The sequence below is a fragment of the Canis lupus genome, chromosome 7 (assembly GCF_048164855.1).
Source record: "Canis lupus baileyi chromosome 7, mCanLup2.hap1, whole genome shotgun sequence".
NCBI classification, from domain to species: domain Eukaryota; kingdom Metazoa; phylum Chordata; class Mammalia; order Carnivora; family Canidae; genus Canis; species Canis lupus.
In genome coordinates, this window is record NC_132844.1 from 35,543,924 (window position 1) to 35,561,159 (window position 17,236).

At 37.1% G+C, this 17,236-nt stretch overlaps 1 protein-coding gene across 4 annotated transcripts in view; it reads left to right on the plus strand.

Annotated features, from left to right (window-relative positions):
• The window catches only part of FILIP1 (filamin A interacting protein 1), a 206,666-nt gene that overhangs the window by 127,873 nt on the left and 61,557 nt on the right, over positions 1 to 17,236 (plus strand). For all 4 annotated transcript variants that reach the window (XR_012033963.1, XR_012033964.1, XM_072832319.1 and 1 more), the window contains exon 3: positions 11,435 to 11,608. Coding sequence is in view for 2 of the 4 variants with exons in the window: in XM_072832319.1 (XP_072688420.1) it covers positions 11,435 to 11,608 (174 nt within the window). In the remaining 2 variants the exon portion in view is untranslated. The remainder of the gene's footprint in view (positions 1 to 11,434; positions 11,609 to 17,236) is intronic.

Genomic DNA, 17,236 nt, shown 5'->3' on the forward strand with positions numbered 1-17,236 from the left:
AGACATAGCACTAGAAGGCCAAATATTGCCCATAAAAAGCATTTGGCAAATCATACCTATTATAGAAGTTTTGTAGCTTTCTCAGGATCTCCTTTCTTCAAAAAAAGAATATTCCAAGTAGGAACTCTTACAGGAACTTTATTAAACATCAAAGGTGCCATTTTTAAAAATTATCATTTCTATTTTTTTGGTACTTATTTTTGTTTTATTTTCCAAAATCAGAGGGCTTGACTTTGGTTGCACCTTCATTTATAGGCAATGCCTGCTTTTTACATGAGTGCTAGTACAAGATGTGTTATTTAACATTCTTACTGATGCCAGGTTTTAAATAGAATACTCAGAAAAGTTTTAAAAAATGGTAAGTCATTTCTGCTGCAATATGATCTTTTGACATGGTGATGAAGGAACTGCAGACTCTAGAGTAAACAGTGCAGTCCAAATTCTTGAATTAGAGAGAAAGTTGCTCCTTCAAATTACATCAACAAATAAAGCAGAAGGCTCAGAAGCATGGGACCAGCCAACATGGGGTGGCCAGTTGCCTGTTAGGTTTGTGGCTTAGGAATAACAGATATTGTTATGAATGTGCAGTCACAGGATATTGAGAGGAATGGAGATGAGGAAAACTGCCTTAGTCTTTTTTTTTTTTTTTTTAGATTTATTTATTTGAGAGAGAGAAAGAGAGTGAAGGCACACAAGCAGGAGGAGGGCAGAGTGAGAGGGAGAAGCAGGCTCCTCACTAAGCAGGGAACCCCATGCAGGACTCGATCCCAGGACCCCTGGATCATGACCTGAGCCGAAGATGGACAATTAACCACCTGAGCCACCCAAGCAACCCCTGCCTTAGTCTTTGACTTGCTGACTCAGTTTGTGGGAAGGATTTTGGTTATGCTACTCAGTAGATGCAGCTGTTCCACATCAGCCATTTACCTTTATGAGAAAAAGAAAAGAGGAAATTGCCTTTTGTTGGGCACCTATAGCACTCCAGGCACTACGTTAGGCACTTCACATATATTTCATTCTCATACAGACAGGGAAACTGAAGTTCAGAACTAACTGGCCAAGGGTCACATGGCTGTAGTAAACTGCAGAGCCACAATTTGTCTGTTTGGCTCCCGAAGTGTAGGATAATTAACATTTGCCAAGCACCTTCCTACATTAGCTCATATAGGATCTGTGACATAGCTACTGCTATGCCCATTTTATAGAAGAGGAAACTGAGCTCAGAGAATCTAACTCACTTGTTTCAAGTCACACTGGTAGTAGTGATAATGCATATTTCTAACTCAAGATTCCCAAGTGCATGCTCTTTCTACTACATCACTTCTCTTGAGTTGCAGTAAAAATAAGCATTACACTAGGGCTAAGTTTACATCAAGAACTCATTTAAAGAGAACGATGAAAAGCAAGTGAAAGAATGAAAGAACCATGTAACAATATACATTTTCAGTGCACCAGAATAACTGATATTTAGAATGACCACCTGAGTTCTTGAAAAGACATTGACTATGTTCCTTATATTCTTTTTAAGAGCAGAGGGGCTTTATAATTCACTTGAGGATGCTCCTATTCCCAAACCCTTAAAATAAAACAACTCTAGTGTTTAAAGTACTAACTCTTGATTACTTATAAAAGTAAATATCCAGTGCAGTGTAATGTTCCCTGTAGGTTCATAATGGCTGACATTTACTTGTATTTTTCTTCAAAAAACTAAACTCTAGTTCTAAGTTGGTCATGTGTGTTTTATAGACATAGAATTCACTGAAGTCAGAGGCTGAAATAAATATATAAAAAACCATACCAAATCTGAAGGAACTTTATGTTATGTGATTAAATAAACCCCCATATAAATTCTATCAGATGATGTAGTCTTATCTTGTTTGGTTGAAATATTTTCTCTTTTGAAAAAAGTCTTACTTATATTTCCCAGCCCTCACCAGACACAGGATAAAAATAAGATCAAAGAAACTAAGCTATCTTCTCCCTCTCCTACCTCTGCCCCTACCTGCTCTGTGCAGATGCCAGATCCCCTTAAGTTCCTCCCATAATATGCTAGAAGTCCTCAGAGGATGACCCACACAGGTTCTGCATACTCCTCTGGGCTACCATTTGGCATTTGCCTTTTTGCCCTTGTTCCGACTCTGGCCCACTGTGCTAATGATAGCTCCCCCTGCAAGTGCCTGCTGAAAGCACAGCCAGCACTGCTGCATATGCCCCAAAGGCTTTCTCTTCTGTTTATGTCAGCTGATGTCTACTTGGAGACTGCTCAGACTGATGTCTACACTGAAAGCATGATGCAAAATATAGAGAGGGTGGCTCCTTCCTTCATCCTTACTACTGAAGCATGGTATCTTGAATTCTAATTTACCAATTCCTCTTAGTTTTATTTAGGTCTTTTACAGCAATCCCTCACCCTGAGACTCAGACATGGATCAAGGGGGTAGGCTAGAGGGGAGTCTGAGTGACAGACACTATGCTGCACTCAGACTCACCCTTCCCCTCTGACCCTGCTCCATTGTCCTTCAACCAATATGGTGCCCTTCCTCCCTTGGGATGAGTTCTTTCCCAGGAAGAGCCTTAATTCCTCATGCAAATTGCCCTATGGCAAGGCCACCCTGCCAGTCAATCCTCCAGACAGGATTACAACATTTTGCTCAAGCTTGAAAAATAACTTCTAGAGACCATCATAGAAAAAAGTAAGGAGGTGAACAAAATTTAACCTTATAGGCAGAATTGTACCAAAGATGTCTATTCAGAGATGTCTGGTACCACATCTAGTATAGATGCTTTATCTGTCCTAGGTCTCATCTAGCTGGTTTTTGTTGAGGGGATTAAATTTATGGAGCTAGATAAACAACCACAGTGAGAAAATAATCATGTTGTGCCTTAGCAATGGCTTCTCCCATATTTTAAGGAATTCAGATTTTCAACTTGTTCACAGAAAGCTGGACCCTATCTGCTGGACTTGATTATATATAGGGGTAGGGAGTTTAAAGGCTCTGCCCAAGGTCTTTATTAGCACAGAACAAAAAGCTTGTTGTCTTTTGGAATTTAAGAAATTATTAGCTGTAGCATCACAGCACTGCATGGGGGAACCTGTGACCTTATCTAATTTCTAATCCGGGACATAGCAGCTGGGGTACTATTAATATCTCAATGTGTGTAAAAAGAAAAAAGAAGAAAACCACATAAGTAGTGAAAATGTGTTTCAATCCATGGATGACTCTGACATACAGTTAACTAATCATAAGGAAAATATGACTGAACTTTTATAATTTATTACATGGAATTTTACTTTTTTCTCTAAAGTGGTATTCTCTAAATATAGAATTAGGAATGATTTTTCTTTTCTTATTCCAATTATTTCAGGGGGAAACAAGGTACTTTTAGTTTTTTAAACTTCTGGTAAAATATGTATAATGTGAAATTGACCATTTTAGCCATTTTTAAGTGTACAATTCATTGGTATTAAATGTATTCACCTTGTTATATACCATCACTATCCATCTCCAGTACAGAAACTCTATACTCCTTAAACAATAACTCTCTTTCCCTCTAACTCTGACAAGCAGCATTCTACCTTCTGTCTCTATGAATTTGACTATTCTAATACCTCATATAAATGGAATCATATAATATTTGTCCTTTTGTGACTGGCTTATTTCACTTTGCATAATGTCTTCAAGTTTCATCCATGTTGCAGCATGTGTCAGAATTTCCTTCATTTTAAAGGTTGAATAATACCACATTTTGCTTACCCAGTCACCTGTCAGTGGATACTTGGGTTGTTTACCTCTTGGCTATTGCCAATAATGCTGCTATGAACATGAGTGTCCCTGCTTTCAATTCTTTTGCATATGTACCCAGAAATGGAATTGCTGGGTCATATGGTAATCTACTTTTAATTTTTTGAGGAAACACCACAGTGTTTTCTATAGTGGGTAAAATATTTTACATTTTCATAAGCAGTGCACAATAGTTTAAATTTTTCCACATCAATGTCAGTATTTGTTATTTCCTGTGTTTTAGATGATAGCTATACTAATGGGTATGAAGTGGTGTCTGGCTGTGGTTTTGATTTGCATTTTCCTAATGACTAGTAACATGGAGCATATTTTCAAGTGCTTGGTAGCCATTTGTATATCTTCATTAGAGAGATATCCATTTAAGTCTTTTGTACAATTTTTTTTTAAGATTTTATTTATTTATTCATGAGAGACACACAGAGAGAGGCAGAGACATAGTCAGAGGGAGAAGCAGGTTCCCGCTGGCTGGAAGCCAGGATCACACCCTGAGCTGAAGGCAGCTCAACTGCTGAGCCACTCAGGCATCCCTTTTGTCCAATTTTTAATTTTTATTTTTTTGTTGTTGCATTGTAGGCATTCTTTGTATATTCTGGATATTAATCTCTTAATAGATAATCAGATATATTATTTGCAAATACTTTCTCCTATTCTGTGAGTTGCTTTTCATGCTGTTGATTGTGTTCTTTGAGACTGAAGTTTTAAATTTTGATGTAGTTCAACTGATTTATTTTTTCTGCTGTTGCCATGCTTTTGGTGTGTCACATGTAAGAAATCATTGTCAAATCCAATATCATGGAGCTTTCCCCCTATAATTTCTTTTAAAACTTTTAGCTTCTCCATTTAGGTCTCTGATCATTTTGAATTGATCTTTGCATATGGTGTAAGATAATGGTCCAACCTCATTCTTTTACATATGAATATTCAGTTTCTCCAACATCATTTTTTGAAAAAACTGTCCTTTCCCCCATTGAGTGGTATTGGCATTCTTATTGAAGATCATTTGACAATATATGTGGGGATTTTTTTGTGTGTTTCTGTTCTCTTCCACTGGTTTATATGTCTGTATTTATGTCAGTATCACACTGTTTTGATTACTGTAGCTCTCTAGTAAGTTTTGAAAACAGAAAATCTGGAACCTCCAACTTTGTTCTTTTTCAAGGTTGTTTTGGCTCTTTGGAGTCCTTTGAAATCCCTCTGCATTTTAGGATGTATTTTTCTATTTCTGCAAAAAAATATCATTGGGATTTTGAAAGATTTTATTTTTAAGAATTCAAGCTATTATGTTGATAATAACAGCAAATATTAACATGAAAATAGCATCTGCTTTTAACATTTTAATGAAATATTTCTTTTGGGTGATATTCAGCCTGACATGCTAGAAAGCAGTGATCCTTAATAAACATGGATATAGAGACTTTAAGGCACTATTGACCATATATTTATGTAAAGGAATTCCTCCAAAGAAACCAAAAGACATATTTTTAGCCCAATGGCCCTTTAAACTCGCCATGTTTGAGTCTTCTCCTTGTTGTTGTGTTACTAATCATGTTAACTTTAAATTCTAAAACTCAGGAGAAAAGATGGTTTTAATTTCTGTAGGAATAGCTAATATCATCATAAATTATGTAGCTTTTTTCCTTCCAATATATTTATGGTATTTGTATTTACCTAACAAGAGTAAATAGTGTAATTCAATTTGTATGAGATTTAAAGATAGTCCATTTCCTGTTGCAACATTCTGGTAGAATGTACTGGTTTTCCTTATTCCGTTTACATATTTTCTTTTTGCGATAAACTTAAGAAGAACAAAGTGACTCCAAAATTGTAGACACAAATGTCAGATCAAAGGGTAGAAGTTCACAAAATATAATTGTTTAGATCTTTTAAACAAGGCTAAGTAGTTAAGGTTGTTCTGAGATTTTCAGTGCCAGTTTATGCCTCTCTGACTTCACATCATTTAATTGGACTTTTCTTATTTAAACAAATATTTACTGAGTTCTTATCACATAAACAGGCATTCTTTTAGTAGACACCGTAGACACATCTTTGTCCTCAAAGCAGCTCACAGACTAAGAAAGAAAGACAAGTAAACTAATAAGTTACCTTATTTAAATAGATACAGAACATTGAATGGAATGCCAGAATAGGAAAGCAATAACAGAATGGGCATGCATTGGTCATCCAGGACCATATATTTTTTTAAAGATTTTATCTACCTATTCATGAGAGACACAGAGAGAGAGGCAGAGACATAGGCAGAGGAAGACATCATGAACCTACTAAAAGCTTTTTAATTGCTATGATAATAATCCTGGAAGGAATACAAATGTTGCCTATAAATCACTGCTATTTAAAGTAAATCAATCATTATTATTGTGGTGTCTGCTTAATCAATGGGTTAATGAAATGGCTATGTAATAACAATACATTTTTAAACTATTTTAAATATATGATATTATGATAATATATGATAATATATGATTCCCAGGGGAGCCTGATGCGGGACTCGATGCCAGGACCCTGGATCACACCCTGAGCCAAAGGCAGAAGCTCAACCACTGAGCCACCCAGGTGCCCCCTCACTGTAGTTTTGATTTACACTTTCCTGATGGTGAATGATGTGGAGCATCTTTTTATGTGTCTATTGGCCATCTGGATGTCTTCTTTGGAGAAATGTCTATTCATGTCTTCTGCCTATTTCTTAATTGGATTATTTGTTTTTGGTTGTTGAGGTGTATCAGTTTTTTGACTATCTTGGATACCAGACTTTTGTTGGATATATCATTTGCAAATATTTTCTCCCATTCAGTAGGTTGCCTTTTAGTTTTGTTAATTGTTTCCTTCAATGGGCAGAAGCTTTTCATTTTGATGTAGTCCCAATAGTTTCTTTTTGCTTTTGTTTCCCTTGCCTTAGAAGACCTATCTAGAAAGATGTTATTAGGACCAATGTCAGAGAAATTACTGCCTGTGTTCTTTTCTAGAATTTTTATGGTCTCAGGTCTCATGTATTATGTCTTTAATCCATTGTGAGTTTATTTTTGTGTATAAGAAAGTGACCCAGTCTTATTTTTTTACATATAGCTGTCCAGTTTTCCCACCACTGTTTGTTGAAGAGATTCTCTTGTTCCTATTGCCTATTCTTGCCTTCTTTATTGTAGACTAATTGATCATATAAGTATGGATTTATTTCTGGGTTCTCTACTCTGTTCCATTGATCTATGTGTCCAATTTGTGCCGTACCGTACTTTTTCAATTACTACATGTTTGTAGTCTATATTGCAGTTTGGGATTATGATCCCTCCAGTTTTGTTCTTCTTTTTCAAGATTGCTTTGGCTATTCTGAGTCTTTTGTGGTTCCATACAAATTTTAGAATTACTTGTTCTAGTTTTGTGAAAAATGCTGTTGGTATTTTAATAAGGACTGCATTTAAATCTGCAGATTTCTTTGAGTAGTATGGACATTTTAACAACATCTGTTCTACCAGTCCATGAGCATGGAATATCTTCCCATTTGCTTGGGTCATCTTCAATTTCTTCATCAATGTTTTATAGTTTTCAGGGTACAGGTCTTTCATTTCCTTGGTTGAGTTTATTACTAGATCTTTTATTATTTTTGGTGCAATTACAAATGGGATTGTTTTCTCAATTTCTCTTTCTGCCACTCATTATTAGTATATAGAAATGGAACAGATTTATGAATATTGATTTTGTGTCCTGAATTCAATTTATCTATCCTATCTAGTAGTTTTTTTGTTGGAGTCTTTAGGGTTTTCTGTTTATAGCATCATGTCATCTACAAATAGTGAAAGTTGTACTTCTTCTTTACCAATTTGAATGCCCTTTTTTTTTTTCTTGTCCAATTGCTATGGCTAGGACTTCCAGTACTATGTTGAATAAAAGTAGTGAGAGTGGACATCTTGTTTTGTTCTGATCTTTTGGGTAAAGCTCTCAGTTTTTCCCCATTGAGTATGATTTTAGCTGTGGATTTGCAGAGATTTTAAATCACATGTCCTGGACTACACCAACATACCTGTTGATTCAAAATCTGTAGGTTTTTAACACAGTAAATGAATGATCTTCCACCATACAGACTTGATCATGTTACTGTCCTGCTGCTTAAAAATTCCAAGGCTTCTTACTATTCCATGAGAAAATGGAAACTTACCACCTGATTTATAAGGCTTTTCCTGAGTTGCCTATTATTTATCACTCTAGCCTCATGTTTTCCAGCCCATGCATCTACATCTGTTTGGCTTTTGCCTACAGTTTTTCCTTGGCCAAGAACACTCTTACCCTAGCTACCCTCTCTCTCTGACTCAAGTACTCACTGTGAGATTTTTGGGTCACATACTCTATGAAGCCTTTTCCTTGGCTTATATTCAAGTCACGTGTATTTTTAGATGAAGTTCTTAGCCCCCTGTATCTCCTCCCTCCTAAGGCTTATCATGTCAATACCTTTCAATTATTTGTTCATATCCTTCTAGACTGTAATCTCTGAGGATGTGATTATATCTCCAATACTGAGCACAATGCATTGCCCAAAGTAAATGTGCCCAAGTATTTATTAAGTGAATGATTCGATTTAACTCTTTTTTTGAACTATGCCACCTGTTGTGGCTCCACCTTTTCTGACTTTTATTCTGCTTACCCCCCCATTCCCCGCCCCCGCCCCCCCCCCCCCCCCCAGCAAAGCCCAGATACCCTCTGTTGACTTTATAAGATAATCACACACTCACCTGGGCTTTGCAAGTAGCTCTCTGCTGCCCCCATATGTTTTTAATCAGTTCCTTATGCAGCCAGTTGAAACAACCCCTTGCTCCATCTGGTGCAGTTACAGTTCTGCAGGGACATTTTTGTTCTTGGCTTCCATATGCCTCCCTTGGCACAAAGAGGAACTTGTAGGATGGAATAAAAGAATGTGACCCCTCTGTGTCTGTTTTTATACCCTAATCTCATATTTATTCTCCTTCATCATCAGAACTAAATAATTGAACAATATTATTTAATCTCTTCTTTCTCTGACCCCTTTCCCTTTTCTAGAGTCCTCCTCAAAGTATTCTTCCCTCTGGGTCCTTTTACATATATTTAAATACAGTGGTCTATTTAGCAGTGCTATAGCACCCTAAGAATTTAACTACTTGCTTCTCATAAAGCTTCTGTGTGAAAACAGTAATTTTTAAGGACAGGAATCTTCTTACCTTTTGTATTTCATTCTTTTATATAAAAATTAAGTTTTGGGGTACCTAGGTGGTGTAGTCAGTTAAGATTCTTGGTTTTGGCTCAGGTCATGATCTCAGAGTCCAGGATTAAGCCCTACAAAGGGCTCTGCACTCAGCATGGAGTCTGCTCAAGTTTCTCCCTCCCTCTTCATCTACCTCTGCCTCTCCCCTGTGCATGTTCTCTCTCCAATAAATAAATAAGTCTTAAAAAATAATAAGAAGTTTCTTGAAATGGAGATTAAGGTCATTTTATCCCCAAAATGTAGGATCTTATTTATATAGATTGAATCATATATTTAAAGTAGTTTAAAAATGTATTGTTATTACATAGCCATTTCATTAACCCATTGATTAAGCAGACACCACAATAATAATGATTGATTTACTGTATTAAACTACTTTAAATAGCAGTGATTTATAGGCAACATTTGTATTCCTTCCAGGATTATTATCATAGCAATTAAAAAGCTTTTAGTAGGTTCATGATGAATAGTGTGGTTCTGAATCTATAATGCAGTGTTATATCACCATAGCCTCTTTTTTCTTTGGTAATTAGTGTCTAGGGTAATTAAACTAAGAATGAAATGTGTGGTATATGTAGCATATCACAGTTTATACAACTCAAGCATAAGCACATTTTTAGAGAAAAAAGTTGTTTCATATCAGCAGGAACAAAAGAAACTGTTTTCTTCTAAGAGAATTAAGACAATTTTGTCACGAAGATAGATACCAACAATATTTACATGTTTTTAAACCGCGTAGGTTAAACTTTTAAACTGAAATAGCTACCTATTTACATTTCTAAAAGCTCCTTATTTATCTTATCTGCCTGAAAACCATTAACTAATGACAGACCTTATGTTCTTCAGTCTAGGGCCACTTTCCACAGAATGGAGTAATGCCTTGCACAAAGGTGCCTGGCAAAAGGGATAGATAGGAGTGAAATACAGTCCTTTCTTTCCTTGCTAGGTCAGCTGCTACTCTGATTCAGGCTATATCTCCCAGAGGAAGTGGGCACCTTTTTCTAAACTGCATGAAGATATTGTACAGGATAGCCTGGTACTATATCTATGCTTATGTTCTTTCTGCATGGAAACACAGATGCCTTTCCATTAAATTATTTTCTGACTTTAACATTCTTGCCAATTCTGAACTACTAGTTTCTTCAAAATTAATACTTTCCATTTTTTGTCTTGAAATGAGCACATACAAATGTGGCAGAGACAACATGGGAAAAATCTGCAAATTCCAGTCTATTGATGTTTCCATAATAAATTAGTCTTTAGCCATCTTGAATTAGATTAATTTGGAGACAATGAAAGAGCAATAAAAGTGGGAAACCTTAAGAAAGACGAACTTTATAATGGTCCTGTCTTAGGGCTAACTAGTTAGCTCCCTTGTTTAGAATACCATGATAATGAGCCAGGTTTATGATTTCAAACCCATAGTTAGTATAACACAGGGAAAAACTCTATTGTATTGCCATAGGCTGAAACTCTTGCCCAGAAGTTTGTTCTTTGGTATACGTTCGCATGAAGTCAGGATACTTTATACCCATCACCATTACTGGAAAAACAAGTCTATAACCATCTGGGAGTACATTTAGCAAATGTCAGCTCCATCATAACTAGAAAATTCATCACTACTAACCAGCAGAAAATACATCCAGATGTATTTGCATTATGTGATGAGATCCATAGTCAATTTGATATAAAACCTATAATCATGTGGTTTTCTCAAGAGCTTGACAGGGTGCTGAAGTTTTGCTGAGAAACCAAAACAACAGCCCTGACCCTACCAACTTGACTCATGTGGTTGGTAGTCTGTATGTTATAGGAGTTAAATTTCACCTCTGGTGTGAATACCTTAGACTGAAAAGGCCAGTCCAGCACCATGTGAGTTCCTATCCATGTGTTTTTGTACAAAATGAATCACTTGATGAGAAACAGGAACTCACTAATAAAAGCTGTTTTTGTTAATTACACATAGAGTTATAACTAGAATGGGGAGAGCAGGGTGTTATTTTAAACCAATTTGAATACTACATTGAGAGCATAAATAGAAAACTAAAAAACTTTAAATTGTCCTTGACCCCATGTGCATTGAAATGGGGTAAGTATCCCAGGTGCTCTTGATTAAAAGCACTCAGAATCTCTTCTACTTAGATAAAGCAATTTTTATGTAGTTAATATTAGCACAAATCCTTTTTCTGCTTGCCTGCTTCCTAGCAACCTGAAGCAGACTATCTGCTTGCCAATTTGCTTTTGATAAAAAATAAGAACAAAATACCCAGTGAATTTGCCAATAGCCCCGAAGAGATGGGGATGTGTTCAATAAGCTTTATGTTGATTTTGTGAGTCTGGTATGTGATTTATGTTGTCAACTGTCTGACCTTGCTGCACTCTACCACAGGCCAGGGAAGATGTGATCCACATGCTGAAGACAGAGAAAACCAAGCCTGAGGTTCTAGAGGCTCATTACGGGTCTGCAGAGCCAGAGAAAGTGCTGCGAGTCCTGCACCGAGATGCCATCCTAGCCCAAGAGAAGTCTATAGGAGAAGATGTCTATGAGAAACCAATTTCAGAGGTAAAAATACCACATCAACAAGTTTCCCTATTTAAGGGTACCTCAGAGTGATGGCTTCACATTCTTCCATTCTACATGCTTTAACATTCTTTCAAAGGCAAAATTTTTATGATACACTAGTATAGAATTAAAGTGTAATTAAATAATTCATGAATTATAGTGGATACATTTAAATGATAAGAATTTTAGAAGCATTTCCTTAAATATACTTAAAGCCTGAACCATACTTCTCATGTGATTATGCTAGTTATAAGCTCTTGCAGTCTTGTTATTCTTTTATTTCTCTAAGAGATGATATGTGTAAAAAATTTGAAGTGCTTATCAGTTTTGGCATTGAGTTGTCAGGAGCATTATCAAATTGATAACCTAAATTTAAGTTGATTATTGATATTATATTGATGGAAATTTTATTATTGATATTTATAAAGGTACTGTGTTTTAGTATCTTATAGACTCGGTCATAATTAAAATGGTGTCACGTGAGTAACTACAATGCAATGGCTGAGGTAAAATACCAATGGAATACTTAGGGCAATTCTTTAAGATGAAAGGAAATCTAATAGGGCTATATTTAATCATTTTTATATAAGATTGTATTAGGAACTATTTACTATCATTATTAATTTCCCAGGATACTACATGTTAAAAGTATTCTCACTTTGTAATAGAAGTTTGAGGCTGATTTAGGGAAACAATTGCTAGATCTACCATACTCACTTCAGAATTTATGTAAAAAAATTCAGAGATGTGAAATTAGTACCATAAATGAAAAAAAGAACACAGAAATGAAAACTCTGAAGCAATTTATTGTAATGTAACTTTTATCTTATGTCAAGCCTTTGTAGATCAGTTTGACAGATCTCAGATAAAATCTGCTTTAGATGATATTCACAACAGATTGATGGTCCTGTAATTACCTAATTTCTACAAAAAGGTTAAGCTTGAGCTCTTGTTTTCACCTTTGTCGTCTAAAATGTTAAGAGATGATTTATGAGGTGATGCAGTCAACTGGCTGGATCCACTTTCGTGTCTGGAGAGTCTTGGTTACCAGCTAGCTGCATATGGCTTTGGGCGGGTCACTTCAGCTCTCTAAGCTTATTTCCTTATCTGTTAGGTGGGAGTAATCACAGTGTGTATCTCCTAAACTTGTTGTGAGGATTATATGAAGCAATGCCTGTAAGGCTCTTAACACAGTGTCTGGTAAATCCCACATCCTCAATAAGTATTAGCCATTAGCATTTGCTGGGATTTGAGCGTGATATTTGCTCACACCTTTAACTAGTGTCAAACTTGGAGGGGTTGAAGGAGTAAAAGACATAACAAGGTCAAAATATTCATTAAATATTATTATGATAATCACCCAGATTGGTGAACTCAGTTTGGATAATTGATATCATTTAGATTTTCCTCATTCTTTTCTCCTAAGTTAGAGCTTGGGGTGACACCTCAAAGGAGAGATAGGTCTGAAAGCACACACACTTACCCAAAAGCACTGCTTCTAACCCTCTGAGTTTTATGGAAAGTACACACAGAAAAGTGTTTCTGACCTACCTTCAGAAGGTAGGCCTAACCCAAGTGTTCCTATCTCATGAACAGAGGAGTGGAGCAGAAAACACCCAACCTGTGGGTGGTCTTTTTAGAACTGGCTTAGCTAGGCATGCTTTTTGGTTTCTTTCTCTCCTCAACTCACAATCTGAAGAGTTATCCCTCACTTGGGAAGGAGTGAGTGAGGAGGTAGAGAGAAGGACAGAAGCTACTTTTCCCAATATTGACAAAAAGTGAGGTCCTGCTTTGTGGAAGAAATAGAATGCTAGAAGGAGAAAAGATTTATCTTCTACCATATTAGGATTGGGATTAGACACATTTGTGTCTACCATATTAGACACAAATTTTGTGTCTCCTGATCCTTTGGACTTAATAATCAAGTTGTCATTAAGCAGGAGCCAGAATCCTTCTTCCAACCTCATGAGAAATGATCCCAATACAATCACAATACAATTAGCCTCCTGGGACCATGAGTGGATAATCTAACTCTTGTTCTTAGATGCCATGCTGCATGCACCTCAAGCCCAAAAATCACTGCTTATTTTAATTTCCATACCAAATTAGGACCAATGAAGTTATCCAATAGAACTCACCAGAGGTTAAGCAATGAACCCCATGTGGTAGACTCCCTGCCTTTCCAAAATCTGGGGAAAAATCAAGCAGCATATATTAAATCCCCCTGAGCTTCTTTATGAATGAAAGTCCAGTTTATCAAAGTTCAAAATTCTTATGCAAAATTCCTAAGAAATCAAGGTTTCAGTTTCTTTCCTTCCCAGTTCTTATTCTACTTAGCCTTAGCCAGAGGGACCTTAATCTTAAGCATTTTCAAAGTTTAACTACTACATCCTAAAGTCCCCCTGACCCCCTTTTATCAAAGAGTCTAAAGAATTATTAGAACACATGCAATTATCATGATACCAACCTCACATGCCTAAATATTAAAAATACAAGAAAATCTTTGGTTCCACAGTCAATTTATCTCAAGCAAAATGACCCAATATAGTCCACGCCCATGTTACTCTTAGCAAGATGATGATCTCATTTAATTTTCCTTCTACCTCTGTTCAAGTGGGAGCTGTATTTCTAAAGTAGTAGGTTCCCATTTCACTTTCACCATTCATTAATAAAAGCAACCATTCCTCTATGGTTGAACCACAGTTTGGATCCTAAAAACCAAAAGTCATGGACACAGTGTACAGGATTAATGAATCTACAGAGCCCATAGTTATGGAGATGGTCTTCAGAACCTCTAGACAAGCCACATAGATCCAAGAAAGAGGTTAGCCCACCTAAGTTCTCTCCTGGAAGCTCTATGTAGTTCCAAACAAAATAACAAGAAAAAGAGTATCATACAGCTGATTTCTTGCTACCTATGTTGGTTTTTACATCTAAAATTTAAAATTGAAAGCTAAATCCTCACACTCTAATACTTTATTGCTAAAGAGGAATTTGTGACCTCTGCAGTCACAAGTCTGGGTCTGCAGTTTAGTGTGAAAAACAGTGGCATGCCAGTGTAGCAGCATCCTTTCAGTGCATTAAGAGAGAAAAGACTGTTTTCCTGATTATGTGATCAGTGCTGGGGTCAAGCTGTACTAGTGTAGTTGAGGGGAACATTGCTTACTGAGACCCCAGCAACTGCTCCAGTGAGCCAGCCTCAGGACTGTAGCTGCTGAGAACAAACCAGTCCCAAAGCCCCACATGGACAGGACGTACTAAAGCTAAGGTCTCCCTTCTCCATGGGCTCCCTTAGAATACTCACTATCAACATAAGCTGTATTTCTCCAGATGCCCTCACAGTGTCTATTTTTCTGAGTATCTTAGCTACTCTATGAATAATGTCCCCATCTTTCTCTCCAGCGTTCTTCAAAGAGATTGAGGGGTAACTACAGGAGTTGGATAGATGAGTTAAATAATTAGTTTTATTATTGATCTGAATAGATAGATGAATACCACCGGGCTTTCTATTGCTTTCCCTTCTAGACTTTGGAGAAACCACTTGAGGGGAGTTTGGGCCTTCAGAGCACAATGGACCATTTTATGGCAGGCAGAGCAAAAACTAAGAAATGAAAATGCTGAGCTGCTTATTAGTTCCCTATCCCAAATACAACTATCTTTTTTTTTCTCCTTTCCCTTGTTTTGCTTCTTAAATTCTACATATGAGTGAAATCATATGGTCTTTGTCTTTCTCTGACTGACTTATTTCACTTACCATTTTATTCTTTAGCTCTCTCCACATTGTTGCAAATGGCAAGATTTCATTCTTTTTGATGACTGAGTAATATTCCTTTGTATGTATATACCATATCTTTATCCATTCATTAGTTGATGGACACTTGGGCTCTTTCCATAGTTTGGCTATTGTTGATAATGCTGCTATAAACATTGGGATGCATGTGCTCCTTCAAATCAGTATTTGCATGTGCTTTGGGTCAATACCTAGTACTGCAATTGCTGGGTTACAACTTTCAAATAAGTCACCACTCCTTCCTTAGGGAAGAATGGGGGAGGGTATGAAGAAGCAGGCAGGAATCCCTGGGTGGCGCAGCGGTTTGGCGCCTGCCTTTGGCCCGGGGCGCGATCCTGGAGACCCGGGATCGAATCCCACGTCGGGCTCCCTGCATGGAGCCTGCTTCTCTCTCTGCCTGTGTCTCTGCCTTTCTGTCTCTCTCTGTGAGACTATCATGAATAAATAAATAAAATCTTAAAAAAAAAAAAAAGAAGCAGGCAGAAGCTACTCTTTCAAATGCTTTCAAAAAGAAAGTGGGTCCTACTTCATTCATGATAAAGTAGAAAGGATCAAAAAAGGGAAAGAGTTGCTCTTTCTACATTGATGATGATGATGATATTTTAGAAATACTTGACAAATTCTATAATATATGATGAAAATCACATAGTAGGAAGATGGAAAAGTTCCTGGAGAGAATATTTTATAATAGGAAGATATTCCCATGAAGGAAATCTTTTGTACAAACTGTCCCTTTAAGATTATAGAAATTTGGGATCCCTGGGTGGCGCAGCGGTTTAGCGCCTGCCTTTGGCCCAGGGCGCGATCCTGGAGACTTGGGATCGAATCCCATGTCGGGCTCCCGGTGCATGGAGCCTGCTTCTCCCTCTGCCTGTGTCTCTGCCTCTCTCTCTCTCTCTCTCTCTCTGTGTGACTATCATAAATAAATAAAAAATTAAAAAAAAAAAAAAGATTATAGAAATTTATCAGAACACATAAAAGTACAATTTGTCAATTCCTAATGGTATCAAATATTATAGCCACCAATTAACCTGGTGTTCTCTACCAGTCTGTCTGGTCACCAGCTCTTACACAAAGGGATGGAGATCTGGTCAGAAATGCTGAGGATTATGTGGGTGATGGTATCTCTTTTATTTGGGGCCTCCATTCACAATGGAGATCCCATACAACTACAGAGGGAACCTCAGATCATCCATCTGACTAAGGGACAAATATGGAGAACCAGGGGAAAAACTCTGATGCTGATACCACATGGAATTACTGTGTTAGATTTCAGGGAATAGGTTGTGGATTGAGAATGAATTTTAAATATGTCCGTTTCAACTAAAACAAGGTTCTCAAGGGGTGATGGTAGAGGTGATTTGCCCTCCAAGGGACATTTGGCAGCGTCTGATAATAGGTTTGTCACAGTTGAAGGTGGTACCACTGGCACCTATGGGGCAAAGGCCAAGGATGCTACTATATACCTTCCAGTACACAAAATAGCCACTCAAAATAAAGAATTATTTGGCCTGAAATGTCAATAGTACTGAAGTTGAGAAACCCTAAACTATAGTTTGAAGAGGAGAGTAGGATGGGGAACTGTCAATATTGCAAGATTTGGTCCAATTTAACAAACATTTACTGAACACTTACTTTGTTCCAAGTTCTGTGCTTGGCAGTAGGAACTAAACACATAATCAAGGCACCCCTTAAAGATCTTAGAACCTGGCCAGAGAGATACCACAAAAAGTCCTGTAATAGGAGCAACTGAGTGGCTCAGTCGGTTAAGCATCAGACTCCTGATTTTGGGCTCAGGTCATGATCTCTGGGTTGTGAGACCCAGACCTGTGACAGTC